The sequence below is a fragment of the Rhinatrema bivittatum genome, chromosome 9 (assembly GCF_901001135.1).
Source record: "Rhinatrema bivittatum chromosome 9, aRhiBiv1.1, whole genome shotgun sequence".
Taxonomy (NCBI): Eukaryota; Metazoa; Chordata; class Amphibia; order Gymnophiona; family Rhinatrematidae; genus Rhinatrema; species Rhinatrema bivittatum.
In genome coordinates this window covers 263021285-263043963 of record NC_042623.1, presented here as the reverse complement: position 1 = coordinate 263043963, position 22679 = coordinate 263021285, and the positions used below count along the sequence as shown (strand labels likewise).

Genomic DNA, 22679 nt, shown 5'->3' with positions numbered 1-22679 from the left:
TGTTTCTATCACTCACTGCCTCGCTCATCTTCCCTCTCACAAGTACATTTGGAGTGCCTGAAGGATCTCTCTGCAAGGTTTGTGTTGTAGGCCATTTTTTAGTAGCCCTTCTCTGAACGGCCTCCGTCCTTCTCAATATCCTAACGAAGGTTTAGCCTGCAGAATTAAAACACAGTACGCCAGATGGCGTTTCACTTGCGCAACATCAAGCACAAGATTACCTCTTTTTTTCCCTGCGCATGGCACCTCTGCTTCTGCACGTGAGCAAACCGCCAGCTTTCTCTGTTGCTTTATTACACGGATTGTCTCCCTTCAGATCTTTCTTTTTCAATAGCTGCTAGTTCTTTTATCATCAAAACACAACTTTCAAACCCTTAATCCATCTACCGGTTTTTTTCAAATCCTCTTTCCTTCTTTCCACCCATTGTGGTATAGATACCGTGTCACGTATGGGCAATTCATTCTCCACTGACTTCATGAAGGAGGCATCCCTCGCAAAAGCTAGTCACAAATGTAGTAAGTTAAGCCAATAGAAACGTACAGTAATACCACTTGTTTTTATAGCACCAGTGGATGTGTGCAGTGATGTCAAATGGTAATAAGTCCCAGCCCCAAGGAGCTTACAATCTAAGGGGTAAATTTTAAGGCATACGAGCAGGCATACATGTGCGCGTGCTACCCGGCGCGCGCACACACGTACGCGCGATTTTATAGCAGGCCCCCGTTCCCTTCCCCCGCAAGTTGCACGCACCGGCAGCCTGCCGGCACGCGATCCTCCGACACAGCGGCAAATGGCCACTGTGCCGGAGGCCTCTGGCCCCGCCCCTTTTGTAAAACCCTGGGACTTGGACACGTCCCGGGGCTTTACGCGCGCGTCGCCGGGCCTTTATAAAAAATAGGCCCGGAGCGCGTAGGGCTTTCAAAAATCCGGCCCTAAGCGGGTACCTGCGGCAATCACGAGGCATAGCACAGTGGACTTTGAGCCCTGGTTTTCCTGGCCCACTGCCCCATATTCTGACCACCAGGCCGTACCTCCTCCTCCTCCAATCCGTTGTTGACCTTGCTTTTTATAAAAGGACGTCACTGAAACTGTTGGCGAGCACAGGCCTTGCCCTCTGTACTGCATAATACTGGATTAAATGGAAGCTTTCATCTGTCAGTGCTGCTTTCTGATAGGCTTCTTTTCTTTTCTTGTACACCGCCTGGGCTGATCTTTCAAACTGGGGAAGGTGAGTGAGAAGAACTTTTAAATAAAAGAAAATATCTTTTCACCAGACATTACTTAAAATAATAATAATAATAAAAATACGAATGAAATAATACTAAGCCATTCCTTCACCGGCTACGTTTGTTGCCCTCCCTATGCTGCCCTGGTCGCAGTATACGGTAGGAAGGGCACAGATACGGGAATAAGGATATCCTTTTTCTGTAAAGGTTTGGATTCATCTAGCTCTGCGATGTGTCTGAGTAACATGTAACAACCTTCACACCCTCGTTTAATTGCAAATTATAAAGAGCCCTAAGTTACGGCAGACCAAAGGACTCCATCATGGCCCATTGCTGTTATCAGAAGGAACACTCACTACCCCCTCCAGCAGTTTTATAGCGAGCACAGAGACACAAAAAAAAAAAAAAAGATTTATTACTTTTAGAAGTTTATTGGTCGAAAACTGTTTTGCTAGTCTTCCCTATTAAAATCAAAATTTGATGAAATTACATTTTGTTGCTTTAGGGGTTTTTCACCCTTCCCCCACCTTTTTGATGGGTAGAAAATGTGCACAGTAAAAGGATAACCGAGATTTCACTATTAAGGGTAAATGCAAATAAACGTTCATTTCTCCGGGGGAGGACTCTGAGGCGCGCCAGCACGACACACACTATGGATAATTGCGTGGCGGCTTAGCAGTTAAAACACGTACTTTGATTGTCTGGCTGGAGATGTCAGCTGCTCGCACAGCTGTGAAGCAGACAAGGTCGGAGATGCTGAGAGCGGGCAATGTTTCAGCCTCAGAATCAATTGTTACCGTCAGTGGTGTTATTGGTACCGGGTGCTGCCGCAAAGCTCTCTCAGTAATACTCTCAGTCCTAGACATTAAGGTTAATCCTTCCTCCCCACCCTCGAGCTTTAACTCCCTATTGCTGGTGTTTTAATGAGACTTAAGACGTTTTTTTCCCCTCTTACTGATGCTTATTTCCCAGAATGAACCAATGGATTTCCACAGTCAGCTCCTCTGCAGTTTTAACAGTCCATTGCTCTGGACTTCAGTATAAAATTGTGTAAGATTTCAGACTTGTCCTTTTGAACATAAAATTATCTGAGAAAAGGACACTGAAAAGAGCCAAAACCTGTGCTGAATCAGACTGTGCTGTACTTGACCGAGGCCAAAAATCCAAGAGAGCAGTCTGTGATGGGAGGTCGAGGTACTGATGTGCACCAAACAGAGAGAGAGATCCTGGGGATGACTGTAATTGAAAAACAAACAGTGCCACCAGGCAGTGGGAAGGGCCAAAAGAAGGCTAGCGGGCACTGGGAGGTGTATTACTAGTGCAAATCACTGGTGAGACTTCATTTGGAGGATTGTGTCCAGTGCTCTTTGCATAGAATTTATTTATACATTCTTTTATTCCGCAAATTCCAACAAGTCGATGAGAGAACATTCATACCAAAAATACAAAAACACCACATATGGAATCATAATTGTACATCAGAATAAAAATCTAAAGTATGCATAAGCTTACTTAAAAAAAAAAAAAAAGTAGTGCTTTTACTTTTCTTCTAAAATCTGGTTCCTCTCTTGGTTCACCCCATACGACAGGACCTGCAATAGAAAAGGCATTGGCTTCTGTCTCTCGCAGTCTGTGCTGACGGGAAGATGGTACAGAAAGCAGATTCTGGCACGCGGAATGCAAAGGGTGAAAGAAGAAGCATATGGCATCAGACAGAGAGTAAAAACCTTCTCTATAAATTGCCTTCTGAACTAATGTAAGTATCGCAGACTGAGCTCTCGGCTGAGTAGGAAGCTAATGCAGTTTTAAATCTTGGTGCGATCCTCTCGCAAGAAACTGCACCAGTAATGACCCTTGCTGCTGCTTTTTAGACCAACTGTAGGACTTACTTGGCAAGCCCACGGAAAGAGAATTATAATAATCTGTTCTGCTCAACACCACAGCTTGTAGAACAGATCTAAAATCCTCTTGGGTGATATAAAACTTTAACCGCCTTATCAACTGTAATTTAAAAAAGGATGACTTTTTTTAACCTGAGGTTTAAATGCAAGTTGTGAATCTAGATATACGCCCAAATCTCAAGGCTCTTGTAAAAGAGGAAGATTAGCATCATCCGCAGTCGAATGAGTTATAGTTTCAGGCAACCAGAGCACCGTAGATTTTTGCAGATTCAAAAACAATTTGTTCTCATTCAGTGGTTAACTTTGAAGCAATGCTTGAGGGAATCTCGTGGAACACAGAACTGTATGTCATCTGCATATATGCAGTAACATAATCCCATACCCAAAAGGATACATCGAATAAGTAGAGGTGGACCAGAGAAGAGCTAGCAAAATGGTGCACAGTATAGACCCTATGAAATGAGACTTAACGATCTAAATATGTAGAGAAGAGGGAAGTGGGAAAGGGAATCCAAATATCTCAAAGACACAGCTTATGCAGAAGACACAAACATTTTTCAGTGAAAAGAAAGTTCTAGACAAAGAAGCTTTGATATGAAGCTCAATGAAGATAGGCTCAGGAGTGACATGAGGAAAAATGTCTTTGTCCCCAAGGCAGCTGGGGGAGGCAAAACCATTAACTGAATTCAAGAAACACAGAGGATCCCGTAATCATGAGGATGGGAAGTTTCAGCCTGCGATCAAGTAGGCTCTGCAGTATTCCAACAGGAATGGAAAATGGGCAGATTGGATGGGCCCTGCAGTGTTTATCTGTCATCGTATTCTTCTTATTATTATCTCTATGGTGCTCCTAGATGTACGCAGATCTGTACACGTCCTGTAGACTGGCACTAGGCACATTCTAGTCTTTACCACATTCAACAATAAATCAAAACCCACCATTCTGAAACCATTCTGCCACCCACAGAGGATAAACAAATAATAAATAGTCAGAATAGTAATAGTAATAATTGTTATCGGTCCAGAATATCCAGAACCTGGGTGTACATTAGACAATTTCCAAACTTATATGAGCTCATCTAGAGGTTGGTAGTGTAACAGAAATCCCTTTCAAACTTGGTGGTAATTTGGCCACCTACTAATGAAAACTGGTAGCTAACATAGCCATTGCCACTGAATATCTGCCACACTGTGTAAGTTTGTGATGTTTACAGACCTGATAATATTTACCTTACATTAAGAGCCTCCATCTAAGAATGCAAGCAAGCATGCTTCGAACTAAAGAAATATTCCTGTAAACGTTGTTCTAGTTCTTTCCAAAGCGATTTTGCAGTTGGCACTACTACCAAAGACAGTGAGAGTTTGACTGGGCGATTTTAAAAAGTATCAACTCTCCCCAAAATGAACCACCACATAAACATGAGTGCACGTACTACCTTAACCACCAGCGTTCATTACTGCAGTAACTAGGATGGACAACGTTCACAATTGCAACCTTGTCTGAAGCTGCTGTTTTCAGTCAATCATTGGCCCAGGGTCTGGCCCACGTGACCCAGAAACAGTGACACAGTGACAGGCTCTGCTCAGGAGTAACTCCGAAACAACAGGCACAATCTAAATGGCATGCTTTATTTTGCTCAAAGTTCATCCATCTTACAAGAAAAAGGAAGCCAAAAGTTGTGAAAAGTGCAACGCAGCACTGTATTGGGTAGGTAGACTCAAAGAATGAATGACCGTCTTTTATGTTAATTCTTTTTGTATTAATAGTTGCAATGAGCAATCACAAAGATGGCATATGATATATAATGTGTTCTGTTACATATCATACAATTGTAGACTTCAATGAACTTCTTGGGACCCACAACATACCCACCCCTTTCCACTCCCCCCGATCCCCCCAGCACCGAGAAGGACTGCTTAAATTTAACAACAGAGATTGTGAAAGATAAACTTAACATGATCACGATAAGATAGTCAAACGTCTATACGGCTGAGAAATTGACTTTTAGAATCGTGGGGTAAAGTCAGAATGAATGGCATCCAAACTGCATTGAGAGCTCTCCTGATCGACATATGGCTGCTGGACAGAGTTTCCATAGTTAGGACATGAAGAATGGATGAATGCCAGTGTGCCAAAACGACCGTCTTTTATCATTGCACTTTTGAAACAGAGCTGCCACGAAGACCCAACGTAAAAGCAAAACAAACTTTCATTTGATATAGTGACCCCCCTGAGCTTAAATCAATGCAATAAAGGCACAATTCAGCTTCAGCAGTCCCCGGACCATAACTCTACACGTGCCAAAAGTACCATTCACCAGGAGTTTAAATATTGCAAAAAGTGATCCTTTTCTTAACTACAATGCATTTAATTTAGAACCTAATTATTTAACAAAATATGAACTCAAATTTTCTTGATCACGAGCTGAATAGATAAGAGGGCCATATTTCCTTTCCAAATAATTGTAAACTATGACTTGAAACTGTAAGTAAATAAAAAATGTTCTATAGGACATCTAATCTTATGAAGAAAACCCCCCACTGCGGTTTCTATTCCCTTATGAATCCCCAAAGTCTTCAGGTGGGTCATGAGAAAGAACCACTGGGGATCACAAATCCAGGTAATCAGACTTACAAAGTAAACCAGCAAGGCAAGAGTTTCTTTCACGTCTGGATTCTCTTTGGAAAGCAGTGCTCAGGTCAATCTCTGGTGGGCCCTTGTGTGATTTCATTTCCCAGCATGAAAGTGGGTCCCAAATGGAAAACCAAAGGAAGGAAAGGAAGCACAAATTATAAAGCAGAGAAGAAAACCACTACAAAAATGCAAACCGGAACAGGACTCTGAAACCTGCTTTAAAAACTTGAAGCAACATTAACTTAAATCTTGTTAATAAAAGCAAACTTGAGTAATTTTCGAAAGAGTAGATTACATTACATGAACTCCAAACCAAAGAAGTAAGCAAAATTAACTCTTAGCAACTTAGCGGTATTGTAATTTTACAAGACAGTTTCCAGTTTCTTAGCACTAATTTTGGCATTATTTACATTATAAATTGAAAATCAAAGTATCTCAATGTTTTAAAAAAGCATTCACAGGCAAATGAGATATCAAAATAAAGGTTTTAAAATAGAGATATATTGGATGTGCTGAAATGTGGGTTCAGAGTTCTATCGTTTGCATATTGAAGACGCCACACAGTCACGTGGTACAGGAGTTTTGTCAAGCTATTTTCCTCAAAGACCGACCAACGAAAATGCAATCAGGGCCTCTAACTTTTCGGAGTTCAGTCGAGGGACACGGGCAAACTGCACCTGTTGTTGCATTTTAGGAAATGTACACAGCAGCTGTTACTTACATAGCCATATTCAACATCTACTTGTGTGTGTCTTGATGGAAATTTGATGGCATCTTGCTCATCAACTTAAGTGAAAACACTAGCTGGAATTTCTGAATAGCTAGGATACAGTGGATAAAATCTGTGATCCCAAGAGCTGTTCATCATTACACGCATTACTAGAGAGTCCCTCTTCCCCAGCACATCTGGAATTAATGCAAGAAAGCCGCCATTGAGCCATACCGCAGTGATGGCCCAGTGTTTCTCCTGCCTAATGGAAAGCCCTCTGTACCGTTCAGCATCTACACTCCTCCCCCGGGAGGCAGCAAACACATTGTAAGCATAAAGATGACTTTGTCTTCTGCAATGTTCTAGCAACTGCAACAGAAATGAAGTGGAAGTTCAGTGTGAACAGAACTGCATGTGATAGCCAACCTTAAGATGCCTACAACAAGCAATACATTATTTCTCCAGCTCTCACATTCATCAACGTCTTCATTTAAAGCTAAGAATGAAAGACAAAGGGCCCAGTTTACTGAAAACTGTTGTTGTGCTGCTCTGTTTGTTCCCCCCTCCCCGATGGACTTTGAGAGTATTGAAGCAGCATGACCCCATTTACATAAATATTTATTGAAGCACAAATTGTCTCGCAAAAGATCTCACAACATAGACCTGCATTGGAAGATCTCTGCTATAGCCAAGAAGAAATCAGGATGATCATTGCTTCCCTTCTCTATGCTTGGGAAAACTTGACTAGAAATGATTGGTGATATTACTTGGCAAATACCATGGCCCATAGATTTCGGCGACAGTAATTATTTCACAAATCCATTGCAGATAAATGTGTCATTGGGGTTAACTTTGAAGATGGCAGACATACTCAATGCTGTAAAAATCCAACCTAATGAGAGGCAGGTAATCTATTATGTTCCTGATTATTTATGGAACCAGCAGATTCTCATTCAAGTTTAAAGCAATGAGAATGCAAAACAACGTAGAAATGACTGGGAACATGTGCCAACAGGCCTTAAGTTATCTGAACGGCTGAGGGCAGGCCATTAACAAACACTGCCAAAGGGAACTGGCAATCTGATAACCTTCTGAAACTATGCTTACAAGCCTTCTACTAGCTCTGTGCTAGGGCACTTTAAATGTGGCTCTTGCAGTTTTCGTAATAACACCATTGAAGGTAAGGATTGGCAATATCCTGTCACTGGTTTCAGGATTAAACGGAGATTATTTACTGATCGTCGCTCATATAATGTGGTATATGCTGTTGTGTGTACATGCCCGAAGGAATATGTGGGGTGCACGTCGCAAGCGATTAAGTTACGGTTAACCGAACTCAAATCCTGCCTAAAGACAATTAAAGCAACTGCTCCTATGGTGCAACGTTGTATTGCGTCACAACACACTTTTGAGAACTTAAAGTGGACTACTATAGAACAAGTAACAGCTTCCAACCAGGGTGGTGAGATACAATCATGTCTCAGTCATCGAGAAGCTTTTTGGATTTATACTCTTCATACAGTAATTCCATTCGGTATGAATGAAGAACTCAACTGGATATCTTTGGTATAATAATATCGCTGAATTCAATATGTGCAATGTGTGCAATATGATCGGTTTTTGTGGCTTCATTTTTTCTATGATTTAATTTGATCTCGACATATCAACTGTTTCCATTGGTTATTCCCAGGTCACACGATGGATATATAAAGAAAGAAATGGACGTTGCACAATGCCCTTCCCGTGTATTTAGCATCTAATGTGAAGGAGACTTTGTCTACAGTGGCGTACAATTGGCACTTTACAAAAGAACAATTTTCTCCTGACAAAGGGTTTGCATGAGGAATGTTTAGAACTTTTCTACACAAATCAAAACATACATGGGGCAGAGGCCAACCTGCTCTAATTTGTAATATGTAAAATACAGTGAGCTTTTATAAAAAAAATTAAAATTAAAAAAAAAAATACAGTGAGCTTTGTTTTGTTTTTTAAATAGTTCTAGACGGTGTGAGTAACCTCAATGTTTGTTTTGACTTTCACTTCACCTCTTCTCAAGAGAAATCGAAGACAAGTTTAGCCAGGGTTGAGATTTAACAGTTGATCAGATTTCGGAGCGGCCTTGGAGGGAACGGGAAAAGCCAGCTGGTCTCCCCGAGGGCTCGGCGCGCGCAAGGTGCGCTAGTGTGCACCCCCTTGCGCGCGCTGACCCCTGATTTTATAACATGCGTGTAGGCCATGCGTGTACCTTTTAAAATCTGCCCCTGTGCTTTTACACTATGCTACGCTGCCAGCCCTAATAGATTGGCAGATCTGCATACGAAAGCTTGCAGAAAACCTCCTCTTTTCCATATGCCTGTCTTAGTTGGCAACAATGACATTCAAAAAGGTTCATGCAAATGTTGCATTTCATATAGAAATGGTTTGTTTTCTAATTCACAATAAATCTCCCATCTTCCTCTTGTCACCAGTCAATAACTGCCTTTAGTAAATTATAATACAAAGAGTCATATGTTGGCCAACTACATGTCGCTGTACAAGGCTGTTCCCTCAATAACAGCACTTAGTGATGGATGGCATGGCTGAATAATTGCCAGTTTATGTTTTAACCACTGAATTAGCATGTTTTAGACTTCAGGGAACTCTTTCTTTGCAAAGGAGAATCTTCCTTTGAGTTGCTGTTGGAAGGAAACCTTATTCAGTTCAGAGTTTTACCTTAGTGATGCAAACTAGGCCTTTGCACACACACTATCAACAATGCCCTACAGTTGATTTGCCAAAGACAGAACTTAGGAAATATTTATTTAATGCTTGCAGAGGACGAAAGGGCATCGTGACCCTTATACCTTTCAGATGCAATCTAATATGGTCTAAGTATCCCATTAACTGTCTGTTGGCTACATTCTTTGTGCCAACCTAAAGTTGGCACAGTAAAATGGGCAGGGCTGGAAACTAAAGACAGTAACTTCTAGGATGTATTCCTATCATATGCTGCTCTCTAAAAGCATGGTGAGATCACATCCACCTAGAAATGTTAACAGGATTGCCACAACCTAATACACACACTGCAGCATCACTGGTTACTCTGCTATTCTGACACAGTGAATTTTGCTGTGAGCTCTGATACTGAAATCAATTAAGAGAACTGTGTCATTTGTATACTGCGCAGCATTCCAGGCAAGCAATTTTTAAATGTCCTTATGCTCCCCTATATGTGCTCAGCTCTTTCAGAAGCAGGTATGAGGAATAAATCACAAATTACATGCCTAGCACTGGTAGCTCATTGGGTTATGCAATACCTGATGTCACTTGTACACACTAATTGGATCCAATGGGTACTGGGGTAACTTGTCATTCTTTCCTTTTTCATGGCTGCTCCCAAGAATACAAGAAGTAGCTTAAGGAAGTCCAGAAATAATGGCTTAACTGTCAAATGTTGGTACCAGCTGAGTTTTACTGCACGGAGCAGAATTCACCAGTGATCCAGCATTTTGTTCTATGTTATGGCTGAAAACAAATAAAAAAGCTTTGACCATAAATATTTTCTTTTTAAAAGTACTGCAATTAGAGATTTCTATGATTGCAACCAAGCTGCTGCCAGAAGAGACCCTTCTGGCTACGGCTTGCATTATTGGTCATAAAGGATTTGAGAATGATTCAGCAGGACAGTGACATCATTTTGAGTCGGGCATGAGTAAGAGATTAAGGGTCGCAGAATAAGGAGGGAAATGAGAAGTGGAAAGCAATCTGGAAAGTGAACTGATGTTTACTAAGGTGGAGCCACAAGAACTGGAAGAGTCTTGGTTTGGGAGGGGAATGGCCTATGGAACTGTGAATCTAAATGCACAACAAATCCCCAGTCACCAAACTAAAACAGTCGATTCTTGCCTATAATTCAGGCTAAAATGTCATCATGCCAGAATCATCAAAATCAACATACACCAATGAGAAGCAAAATGGCTTTGCTAATGCCAATGGCCCACTAGACATTTACTGATCAATCTGTCCTTGGCAGAACTGCTCGAAGACATCAATGCAAAGCGCATTATCCTAGGGAAACATCATTCACCTACAATCTATGAGAGGAAGTCATCAGTAACAAGGCTGAAAATGGCATCTGGGGCCATCAGTGGCCTGTGCTATGACCTTAAAACGGCCTACTCAGTCATGGGTGCAATCCAGTATCCTGCTGGCTTCATTCAGGAAAGAATTGCCCTAGTAATATCTTTCAAAAGGATTAAAGTCTGACTCATTCTTTTCTACTGGCTCCAGATGTAGGCAGCATCAGAAATGGCAGCAAACATGATGTGGTCAGTCAAGCCCAGCTGTGTCTTCAACCTGTATTGGGACCCATACTTTTCAATAGATTTATAAATGATCTGGAAAGAAATACGAGTGAGGTAATCAAATTTGCAGATGATACAAAATTGTTCAGTTAAATCACAAGCAAATTGTGATAAATTGCAGGAGGACCTTGTGAGACTGGAAAATTGGGCATCCAAATGGCAGATGAAATTTAATGTGGATAAGTGCAAGGTAGCGTATAGGGAAAAATAACCCATGCTATAGTTACATGATGTTAGGTTCCATATTAGGTGCTACCACCCAAGAAAGAGATCTAGGCATCATAGTGGATAACACATTGAAATCATCGGTTCAGTGCGCTGCGGCAGTCAAAAAAGCAAACAAAATGTTGGGAATTATTAGAAAGGGAATGGTGAATAAAACAGAAAATGTCATAATGCCTCTGTACCGCTCTATGGTGAGACCACACCTTGAATACTGTGTACAATTCTGGTCGCCGCATCTCAAAAACGATATAGTTGCGATGGAGAAGGTACAGAGAAGGGCAACCAAAATGATAATGGGAATGGAACAGCTCCCCTATGAGGAAAGGCTGAAGAGGTTAGGACTTTTCAGCTTGGAGAAGAGATGGTTGAGGGGGAATATGACAGAGGTGTTTAAAATCATGCGAGGTCTAGAACAGGTAGATGTGAATCGGTTATTTACTCTTTCAGATAATAGAAAGACTAGGGGGCACTCCATGAAGTTAGCGTGTGGCACATTTAAAACTAATCAGAGAAAGTTCTTTTTTACTCAACGCACAATTAAACTCTGGAATTTGTTGCCAGAGGATGTGGTTAGTGCAGTTAGTGTAGCTGAGTTTAAAAAAGGATTGGATAAGTTCTTGGAGGAGAAGTCCATTACCTGCTATTAATTAAATTGACTTAGAAATTAGCCACTGCTATTACTAGCAACGGTAACATGGAATAGACTTAGATTTTGGGTACTTGCCAGGTTCTTATGGCCTGGATTGGCCACTGTTGGAGACAGGATGCTGGGCTTGATGGACCCTTGGTCTGACCCAGTATGGCATGTTCTTATGTTCTTAAGTATTCGACAGCACAATGCCAAAAAGCCCTGCACTAGCAAGGAACCACGAGAGTGACTATTTCAAATGTCGAACGATGTTGTAAATCATAGCATTGTGATTTGACCAGTGTTTCAAATCAGCATTATCTTCCCTGTCCATCTTCATGATTAATATCCCCTGGACTACTGGGTTCCTCAGATGTCTTCCTCCATCTCAAGACATCTGACTCAAAGTCCCCCAACCCCTGTCTGTCCAAGGAGCTGAAACCAGAGCTGGAAACTGAACCTCCATCTCTGGCATGAAATGCTGCCTTTGGGCCATTGGGCAGGTCTCAACAGAGTAACTTTAATAAACTAGACAGCTTTCTCCAGAGAATCTGCCACGCCTGTGTGGCATAAACATGCAAGGGACTGGAAGGATTCCATTCTACAGAAACAAAATGTCCCCATCTCTTACGAACATTTTGGGACGCTAACAACTCAGTCATTGCCAGCCCTAGCTTGAAAAAGGAAAGACTGCAAGATCTTACATACAGACACCGCCAGTCACCCATCCTCTCTTTACAGCACTGCAAACTGTGCTGGACAATAAACTTATTATGGTGAAAGAGAAAAATAAGTGAAAATTATTTTAAACTTCAGAAATATTCAATTTTTTTTAAAGCCAAATCTTTTCTGAAACCTAGAAAATACAAATCAAGAATAATTGCAAATAATCTTAATTACAGCCTGTTTGTGCCTTTTGTAAATATACTGTTACTCAAGCAAGGTATCCCCAAGAGTTTTATTATTCTTACTATATGAGGGATTCTGCTTTTAGAAATTTAACAAATGTATACTGACATTGCACATAGCAGGTAAAGCAAAATGGCTATGCAAGCCTGCAGAAATGAGCGAAAATACACTACTGCTTTTTTTTTTCTTGTGTCAAGGAGAACATCGATTTCAACCGTTTTTTGACAGGATTATGATCTACACAGTTGCAGCAAGTAAAAGGAATTCTTTTGCAACCATTATGGTGTGCAATGTACAATCTACACCTGTACCAGTAACTTCAAAATCAGATAAAAAGAGTATTTCTTTCTGCTAGGAAAAAACAAGGAAATACCTTGATCAACATTATTTTGGGACTAAAAAGAGCCACGTGTCTCTCGTGGTTACCTGTATCCTTGCAAATAAAAAGAAAAAAAAAACCCACTTTCCCTGAAGTTTTGCTTTTTTCTTTCTCTAACCGTCCAAATGTTATGTATGCATAGAATTTGCTATATGATTAATAATCATGCATTTCGCCAACTGCTAGATTCTCTGTATAATAAATCGCAAGGCAAAGTGACAGTTTTCTTGCCGGAAACCCCCCCCCCCCCTGCCCCTTTCATAAACAAAGGAGCTACCGGTACCAAATTGAAGACTTTGACCTGTCTGCAGAAACCTGCTTAGACCCACTGCAGCTGCGGGCCCTGCCACGTGCAGGGGGCCCATGTGGCCCCGCCGCAGCGGGCCGGGCACTTCCGCCTCTCTTGCTCAGAGCCTGCGGAGCCTGCAAGCAGGGCTCGGGCGCGCGCGCTATTCGCAGCACAGCATTCAACTTTTAGGCGCGTGTCTTGAGGGAGATGGGGAAGTCGGTCTCCCCCTTTAACCGAGAGCATTAGCAGTGCAGTCAGGTTTCGCTTACTAGCTTTGCACAAACAATGCCTGCTTTGGAATAAAACGCCTGCAGCTTTTATTATGGCTCTTCTCCCTGCTTTGGGGTTTGTGTGTGTGAATCTCGTTTGCTTGGAGCACACTTGGGCTGTTCGTGCCTTGCATGGTGGTGGGGGTCTGCATGAGCGTCCGCGCAGGGTTAGCGCCCTCCAGACTGCTGGACGTGGCTGTCAGATGCTGCCGGGTGCCTGCACCCGTGCGCCCTCACACGGGGAAAGGCAGCGGAGAGCAAGAGGAGAAGAGAGTTGGGGGGTGCAGTAGGGAAATCCTCCAATGCAATCTTTAGGGTCACCGTTAGCTACTGCTCCCTGTGCAGGGTAAATGCCCAGGGGGCCTGCCGGTTGCTTGCAGGTTAGGCTCAGCTGCCTCGTGTGGCTGCAGACTGCACTCGTATTGCAGTAAGAGCCCCCCTTTGATTGATCTGGGGAACAGCGGAAAGAAAGCAAGAGGCAAAGACAAAAGGGAGGGACGCTCCTCTCCCCATCCCATATGAAGGACAGGCCAGCAACTTCTAAGGGTAATACGATGGCCTGAGACAAAAGAAGCTTTGTGCCTCCTTTCTGTTGTGGTGAGGGGCAGGTATGGACATAGCAGGTACTGGGCTTGCATTTACCGGCCTTCGGCCATTGAGGTCCCCCTTCAATAAAGGTGGCTTCCCTAAGCCGGGACTGGGGAGGGAGCCCTTAGGATAAAGGCCTTGCATCTCCTCGGCCGTCAGCTCTTGACGAGTTCCTTTGTTCCTCTCTGACCTCCCACCAGAAGGGAAAGGGAAGCTCAGTGCCATCCTTGGGATTTACTGACGGCAGTAACTAAACGCCCGCTTAGCACGTCTAACCGCCTAATTAGACGCATAGAGCGTGGCGGGAGGGATCGCTGGCCCGTGGCAGTCACTGAAGCGCCTCCCTCGCTACACAGCGGCTCGGCTCTGCCTGGCTGCGGCTGGAACAAGCCTCCGGGGGGGAGCGGAAAGTTTCCCCGGTGGAGCGGTGCTAGGAGGAGGTCATCTCCAGGCTCAAGGAGCCCCTGATGGCTCTCCGGTGCCCTCCCCCTTCAGCTCTCTGACACCAGGGACTTAAACAAAAAAAAAAAGGGGGTCTGGAGATGAGGATAAGGGGACAGGCTCCCGGGTCCTTCTCTTAGCCAAAGTTTTGGACGGATGCTTTCCCTCGATAACTCGCAGCTCTTCCTTTCCATCTGCTCTGACCCCCAGCCTCTCCCCTGCACATTATGATAAGCAGAGGACTGAACTTTTATTACCTTGTCAGTGTCCTGAGACCAACAAAGAACAAAGCTTGCTTCCCTCCCTCCACCCCCTAAGAAAGCATAAATTACCTCTCCTCCGTGCCCATCGAAAATGCCAAAGATGGAGGGGTGGGTTTTGTTGAGCAGGTCGGTGATGACCTGGAACCTGTCCTCCATGTGGTCTCTCCGGCCCTGGATGGAGTAGACGGCCACGTTGTGGCTCTTGAACTCCCAGGTCTTGGAGAACTCGGCTTCCAGCACGTCCAGCCCCCCGAGCCGCTCGCTCTGCATGATCTCGGCCACCTTCCCCTTCACCATCTTCACGGCGTCCCGGCTGGACTTCACGATGGTCTTCACCTCGTCCGTGTGGAAGAAATAGCTCCAGAGGGCCAGGCTGATGCAGAGCAGGAAGAGGGTCTCCGGTCTGAGCAAGAAGTAGCGCATGATCCGACCCAGGAGAGAGAGCAGGGTCATAGTATCCTCTATCATTGAGAGCAGCGCGATCGCCGGGCAGGTGGAAACACTGCGGCCGTCCCGATCACTTCATTCTGCGGGGGGGGGGGAGCAGAGCCGGCTTCCGCGGGGCAGGGACTCCCTCTGCCGCCGGCTCTTCGGGGGGGAAGGAAAGCGGGAAGACGACCGATCAGCTCCCGGGCCGGTGAGCAGGCAGCGCCGCCGCAAGCCCTCGCTTCCTGCCGGAGCTCCTCGCTCGCTCGCTCGCTCGCTGCAGCGCGCGGGGCTTGGACACGCGCCCTCTTCCCTCAGCCCGGACAGTTCCAGACTGCGCCCGCGAGCGCAGCAGCAGCAGCGCCGCGTTCTCGCGCCACGCAGCGGCCCGTCAGGCTGCAGTGCGTGTGACAGGCGGGCGCCCGGGCTCCGCCTCCTTTTTTTTTTTTTTTTTTTTTAACCTTGTGGCTCCTCCCCGGCACCAAATAACTTCCGGCTGTGCAGGGAGGGCAGTGGTAGTGCGCGCCCTTCCCCTCCCGTCTTTATCGGGGATCGGCCCCCCCCCCCCCCCCCATCTCTCTGTGCCGGTGACACTTTCCTGCCTTCTGCCGATCGTTGCTCAGCGCCGGCGGCCACCGAGCAGATCCCAGCCTCCAGCCAAATTCCTAAAAAAATGCCTCGTGCCGCTGCGAAAGCAACCGGAGAAAGATTTTCAAGGAAAAAAAAATCCTCCTCTCGTTACAGATTTAAAGGTTAGAGATGAACGTGATTGCCTAGCGTTATCTTTGTACTTTACATTTCCGCCTTTACTTCAGATATCTCTGTCTGCATCTCTCTGTACTAATATCTATCTGTACAGTCACTGCATCTCTCTGTACTAATATCTATCTGTACAGTCACTGCATCTCTCTGTATTAATATCTATCTATACAGTCACTGCATCTCTCTGTACTAATATCTATCTGTACAGTCACTGCATCTCTCTGTATTAATATCTATCTATACAGTCACTGCATCTCTCTGTACTAATATCTATCTATACAGTCACTGCATCTCTCTGTATTAATATCTATCTATACAGTCACTGCATCTCTCTGTACTAATATCTATCTATACAGTCACTGCATCTCTCTGTACTAATATCTATCTGTACAGTCACTGCATCTCTCTGTACTAATATCTATCTGTACAGTCACTGCATCTCTCTGTACTAATATCTATCTATACAGTCACTGCATCTCTCTGTATTAATATCTATCTATACAGTCACTGCATCTCTCTGTACTAATATCTATCTGTACAGACACTGCATCTCTCTGTACTAATATCTATCTATACAGTCACTGCATCTCTCTGTATTAATATCTATCTATACAGTCACTGCATCTCTCTGTACTAATATCTATCTGTACAGTCACTGCATCTCTCTGTACTAATATCTATCTATACAGTCACTGCATCTCTCTGTACTAATATCTATCTGTACAGTCACTGCATCTCTCTGTATTAATATCTATCTATACAGTCACTGCATCTCTCTGTATTAATATCTATCTATACAGTCACTGCATCTCTCTGTATTAATATCTATCTATACAGTCACTGCATCTCTCTCGCTCTCTGTAGATATTTACATTAATGGATAAATGAAACCTCACTGAATATTCACCCATCTTCGTAACCTTAATCCTAAAAGTTGACCCTCCCATTTAATTTTTAAAGGACGTTGGATTGACTGGCGGTGGTTTACTCCACATACCGCATTAAATCTGTCTCGGGCAAAATGCTTCATGTCCTAATCAAACGTTCTGTATTTTTTAATGAGAGATTTAATCTTCCCTTTTTGCTCAGGGTTCAAACAATTTTGTGTTTGAAAGTCCAATGGCAGGGCATTAACCCTCCTAAATTGTACAGGTTCTTAAAACGTTCTCGCTGTTCTATCTTCCTCCCCTTTCATCTGATCGTTTCACTCTCCCATTTCTCCCCTTTCCAGTTCCCCTCTATCTTGTACGGCCTCTTAATCCTTTTTACAAAAGTTGTGGGGCACTTGGTTGAAGGATCAGAGGCCGTAAAAGACAGGGGGGAAGCCAGTGGGGTTGCAAGAAGGGGGGGTCCCTGCTTCTACTATCAGGCCCAGGAGTGTCCCCAGCAACTTCCCCATGAGTTTGGGAGAAATGAGATCCGAGGAGGGTTGGGGGATAGCAGTAAGGAAGTCTGGAGGTGGGAAGAAGAAAGCAAAGAAGAGATATATTTTTAAATTAGGTGAGGCCCGAGAGTACGGCCCCCACCTTCCTCCTCGCTCTGGCGTTCTTGTTCTTTCACTTTTCCACCTCCCTTTATGTCTTCTTACATTGCCCCCTTCCACGTTTCATCTCCCGGCTTTATGTCTCAGACTGTCCCTCCCCATCTCTTTTCTCTCCTCACATATTTTGTTTTCTGTTAGCATATTGCATTTAAGCTTATCTTGGTTTTCTTTTTTTTCGTGATGATAATGTGATTTGACAATGGCAATTCCAGGTCACAATCCGCATCCTAAAGCACCATGCGCCACTCCTCCTTGGATCACACTTTTTGATTGGTGACACTTGTGCTCCATTTGTAACGGAAATTGGTATTTTAGTACTCCAGCGGCTTGGTCCTTCATAAGCTTCTCTTTCCCCCGAGACCACATTCCCTCCTAGGACAGTGATATCTGGGACTAGAACAGCTTAGTCCCTTCATGAGAAAATTCTGCTCCATAACTAGTTATAGTCACACAAGGGCCAAAAAACACACTACCTCTTCCTTACTGAAATACACAATGTACACAAGAAGAGGACATATCCAACAATTGAATTCATTTATTAATACCCCAATACCTATCTAACATTAAAATCTCTCTAGCACACTCATCCATCACACATACACACACATCTAAAACCAATATTCACCAATGAGCATAAAGTGTTTTTTATAATATATATATCCTATGATATATGATATGACTAGTTATGGCAGCTACTCAGTTCAACTGCCTTTCCTTTTTCCATTAGCATAGCAGGAGGAAGGTGTTGGATTGTCTTGAGTTAGCTAGTACTGAACTGTTTTGAGTGATTAGGGCTTCCGTACTGCCCTCTGTGCTACCTATTTCTGTCTGAATAGCCTTGCTGGTGGCTTACAGCTCCTCTCTTACCTTGTTAATAAAAGCAACGGCCTGTTCCAAAATTGAGCGCCTGAGATGGGGGTAAACTTAAGTGGGTATGTCCCGCAAGCGCGCAAGTGTACATGGACTGAGTGGAAGCGTTCCTGGGAGCGTGATTGTGCACATTTTTGCATTTTGAAAAGTGTGTATAAAATTTCAAGAAAGAATTCTGGGCACATAATAGCAGGTGTAATTGTGTGTGTGTGTGGGGGGGGGGGGGGATAGTTTTGGTGGGATGTTCAATGTGAGGTTATGCGCATAAATTCACTATGAAAATTGGTATAACTTATGTGCATATTTTTACCATCTAATGCATGCAGGCTATTACAAAATTACTGATGTTGCTGATTTTGTCCAAAATACTAAACTGGCCGGTGCACAGTAACATTGATTAACTTAGCACCTGCAATGCTAAATCCAGACCGGTAACTTTTTTTGTGCTGCTTTTACTTACAAATTATGCATTTCTAATAAATATTGGCTGCGTGTGATGACTGTGACACACCAAAAAGGTAGATCGGTACATATGAGTGTGTTGTACAATATTTCACATTTTATTCCGAGTTAAGAGGTCATCTAAAAGTAGACCTTTTATTTTCAGGCAAAAAGATGAATGCATGCAAGTGTGAGACATGAGGACAAAATTGCTGAGAAGGAGTTTGCTAATGCATCTGTGGAGACAATGATAAATCAGGCCCAAAGATTTATCTCATTCTTTTCAATGAACAATAACGCTTGATACATCAAGACAGATGGGCTTTTTTTTTTTCTTTTTGCCACTTGATGTTTGTAAGCCAATTGCATGTTTTTGGGCTGTCTTAAATGGTCAAGTTACATGAAGCAGCAGAAGTAGCATATTTAATGCTGCCTGCAGCACAAATATAAGAAACCAGGAACAATATAGACAGTGTGCAGGACACAGACGGATTGTTTTCTAGCTCTGTAAGCCGTGAAGCTACACGGCCTACATCGCAGTTGCATGATGAGGTAGAAGATCAAAGCTCCTGGTTTTAGGGACATGAAAGGAGAGCTTGGTATCAGGCGGCAGATCACAGAAGTCCAAAAACAGCTGGAGTTTCTTTGTATGTGTCTGGTCTTTTTTACTTACTGTGTAATGTTCATTTATTTATACAGCTTTTTTATACCGTTATACAGAAACAGGGTTCTATCACCACGGGGTACATATTAATAATATAAATAAACATAAAAAGCAACTACTCAAGAATGAAAGCATGGCTCATTTCATTCACCTCCAGGAGGGAGGTGAGGAGGAAACCCTCCTCACCTCCCTCCTGGATCAACTATATATTGGTTTTGATAAAGGACAGTCATTTCTCTTAGCCCTCCTCGACATCTCTGCGGCTTTTGATACGGTAAATCACAACATCCTCCTAAACCGACTCTCAGACATAGGAATTACAGGCTCAGCCCTCAGATGGTTCGAATCTTTCCTCAGTAATAGAGGCTATAAGGTAAAAATTAAAAACATGGAATCACCTCATACTAATGCTCCTTTTGGCGTCCCCCAGGGCTCCTCCCTATCACCCACCCTGTTTAATATCTACATTCTCCCCCTCTGCCACCTACTTTCAAACCTCAAACTCAAATTTTATATTTACGCAGATGACCTTCAAATTTTAATCCCTATATCCAAATCATTGGACTCAACACTCAAGTTATGGAACGCTCATCTACAAACTATAAACCACTAGTTATCCAGCCTCAACCTTGTGCTCAACACTTCTAAAACCGAACTCTTACTAATTACTCCAGAAGGTAGTCCCATACTTCTCCAATCACAAAATATTCCACATATATCACACGCCAGAGATCTTGGAGTCTTAATCGACAGTCACCTTAACCTAAAGCATTTTATAAAACATACCACAAAGGAGTGCTTCTGCAAGTTACAAGTACTCAAAAAACTCAAACCGCTCCTATTCCACTACGATTTCAGATCAGTCCTCCAAGCCATTCTGTTCTCTAAGATCGACTATTGCAATTCCATCCTGCATGGTCTTCCAGCCTCTACCATTAAACCGCTCCAGCTGCTACAAAATGCAGCGGCAAGGATTTTGACAAATACCAATCGGAGAGAGCATATTTCTCCTATTCTAAAAGATCTCCACTGGCTCCCAGTAAACTTCCGGATCCTCCATAAATCTCTCACAATCATTCATAAAAATATCCACCATCAAACCCCGCTTGACCTGTCTCATCCTCTCAGACTGCACTCGACAGCCAGGCCTTTAAGGGATGCTTACAAGGGATCTTTACACGTTCCTACAATCAAATTAGTGCACCACGCAAACCTCAGAGACCGGTCATTCTCTACCGCAGGCCCTTCCATTTGGAACGCCATGCCTCCGGACCTCAGACTGGAGACTTGTCTAACAACTTTTAAAAAGAAACTAAAGACATGGCTGTTCAGCCAAGCCTTCCCCACTACAAACTCCATTCCCTGATCTAGAATTGTTCACCACACATCTCTGTAAACAAAACTTTTCCAAATTTTTCATGCCTAATATCCATTAAAGAGAGGTTGGCTCCTAGCCCCCTCCACTGTATATAGTATTTATTCTATTTTATTGCACTTTATATATTTATTGCTCCGTTCACCCCTTCTTTATTTTCCTACTCCAAGTTAAGGCTTCCTTGTTATAATGTAACTGTATGCTCTGTATCTCTTGTTGATTGGTTAATTGTATATTCTACTTAGTTCATTGTAAACCGAATTGATTTGATTTGTATCAAGAAATTCGGTATATAAAAGCCTTAATAAATAAAAAATAAATAAATTTTATCCATTCCCAATCCAATGGAATTTTCCAACTCTTGGGCAAATTCAGGCAGATTATGCAGACTGCTGTATAACACAGACACAAGAGGCATATGAGATATTTATTTAAAATACTTCTAGCCCGCAACATTGCCAGTTCTGGGTGGGTAACAACATGTACATAATATAAGCAAAGAAAAAACAAACTATGAAGCATAAAACTTGTTCATGCGTGCAACTCAAAGCTGCACAAGCAGCCCATCAGTCAACAAAATAAAATCAGATCAAGTCCTTAAATGCCTGTTCGAATAAATAAGCAGTTTACAAAACCAAGCAATGGCTCCCTCAGCCTTCAGGTCATCTGGCAGCTTGTTCCAAAGGCTTGGACCACACGGAACAATCTCCCTCGATTCCGTGACATGAAGATGGCACAGTCAAAAGATTTAGAGACGAAGATCTCAAATGACGCACTGGTTGATAAAGCTTCAACACAGAGTTAAAACAGTGTGGCACAAGGTCGTGAATGGCCTTATAAACAAGCAAAAACTTCTTAAACTGAATTTCCTAGCGTGTAGCAGATGGACTCGGGACCAATGGGTATAGTGTACTCCTGTTAGCAGTTGGAGACTGATCAGATTTCATTCTGATGTCAGCCCCAATACATATACCCCTGCAGGAAGTGCAGCTCTTCAGTATTTTCCATCTCCATAGCAGTTAGGGACTATGCACGCTCTCACAGCGTTAGAACCAAATTCAAAGAAGAAAACCAAATTTTAAAGAAGAAACCTACCTGAAGACGAGCCCCGCTCTCCTGTGGTGATACCCTCGGGTCCCTTCCCCAGTTGAGATTCCCAAGGTGATTTCCGTGGTCCCTCGGAGGTGAGCCTCAGTCCGGTGGCCGAATTGTGGCGAGGACCTAGCCCCCGATCCTCGGGTGCGGCTGAGAGGCAGCGGGCGTACCCTCGAGCGCAGCGGTGAAGGTATTTGCCCTCTCCCCCCGCAGCCGGAGACCGCCCGGGACGAAACCGGGAAGCGCCGAAGACAAGGTAAGGTAGAAATCTTCTGCTTGAATCCGGTCTCCGAAGATCGAGGAGGAGCACAGGTCACCGGCCAGGACCAGTGCCACCGGGTTGATCCGCCCTAGCAGGGCCAGACCCTGGCTATTTCTAAGGATCTACCCACGTGGATACCCTCCGAGGGGGTCGCCATATTGCCCGCGTGCTCGCCATCGCCATCTTGGCCCTATTCGCTGCGCCGTTCGGCCCGAGCGCACAAAACAGAGCTAGAGGCACAAAGCACGTGCACATAGACTTATGCGCACATAATCCTTGTGCACATAAGTTGCACGCACAAGGGCCGGGCGCACAAGAATACACGCTCCCTGCACGCCTACCGAGCGGTGCGCATATCGACGGCTGCACGCACAACTCCCACGCACAAGATTCTACGCGCCGACAACCATGGCACCACCAGAACCAGGGATAAAG

General features: G+C 43.7%; 2 protein-coding genes across 3 annotated transcripts in view; one reads left to right on the top strand and one right to left on the bottom strand.

Moving 5' to 3' along the window:
• The window catches only part of PPM1L (protein phosphatase, Mg2+/Mn2+ dependent 1L), a 280498-nt gene extending 264861 nt beyond the window's left edge, over positions 1–15637 (bottom strand). Inside the window, exon 1 of the mRNA XM_029616568.1 lies at positions 14876–15637. Coding sequence (XP_029472428.1) covers positions 14876–15274 — 399 coding nt within the window. The 5' untranslated portion in view covers positions 15275–15637. The remainder of the gene's footprint in view (positions 1–14875) is intronic.
• A 109-nt stretch (positions 15638–15746) lies between these two features.
• The window catches only part of NMD3 (NMD3 ribosome export adaptor), a 99712-nt gene continuing 92779 nt past the window's right edge, over positions 15747–22679 (top strand). For both annotated transcript variants that reach the window (XM_029616567.1, XM_029616563.1), the window contains exon 1: positions 15747–15984. The gene's annotated coding sequence lies outside the window, so the exon portion shown is untranslated. The remainder of the gene's footprint in view (positions 15985–22679) is intronic.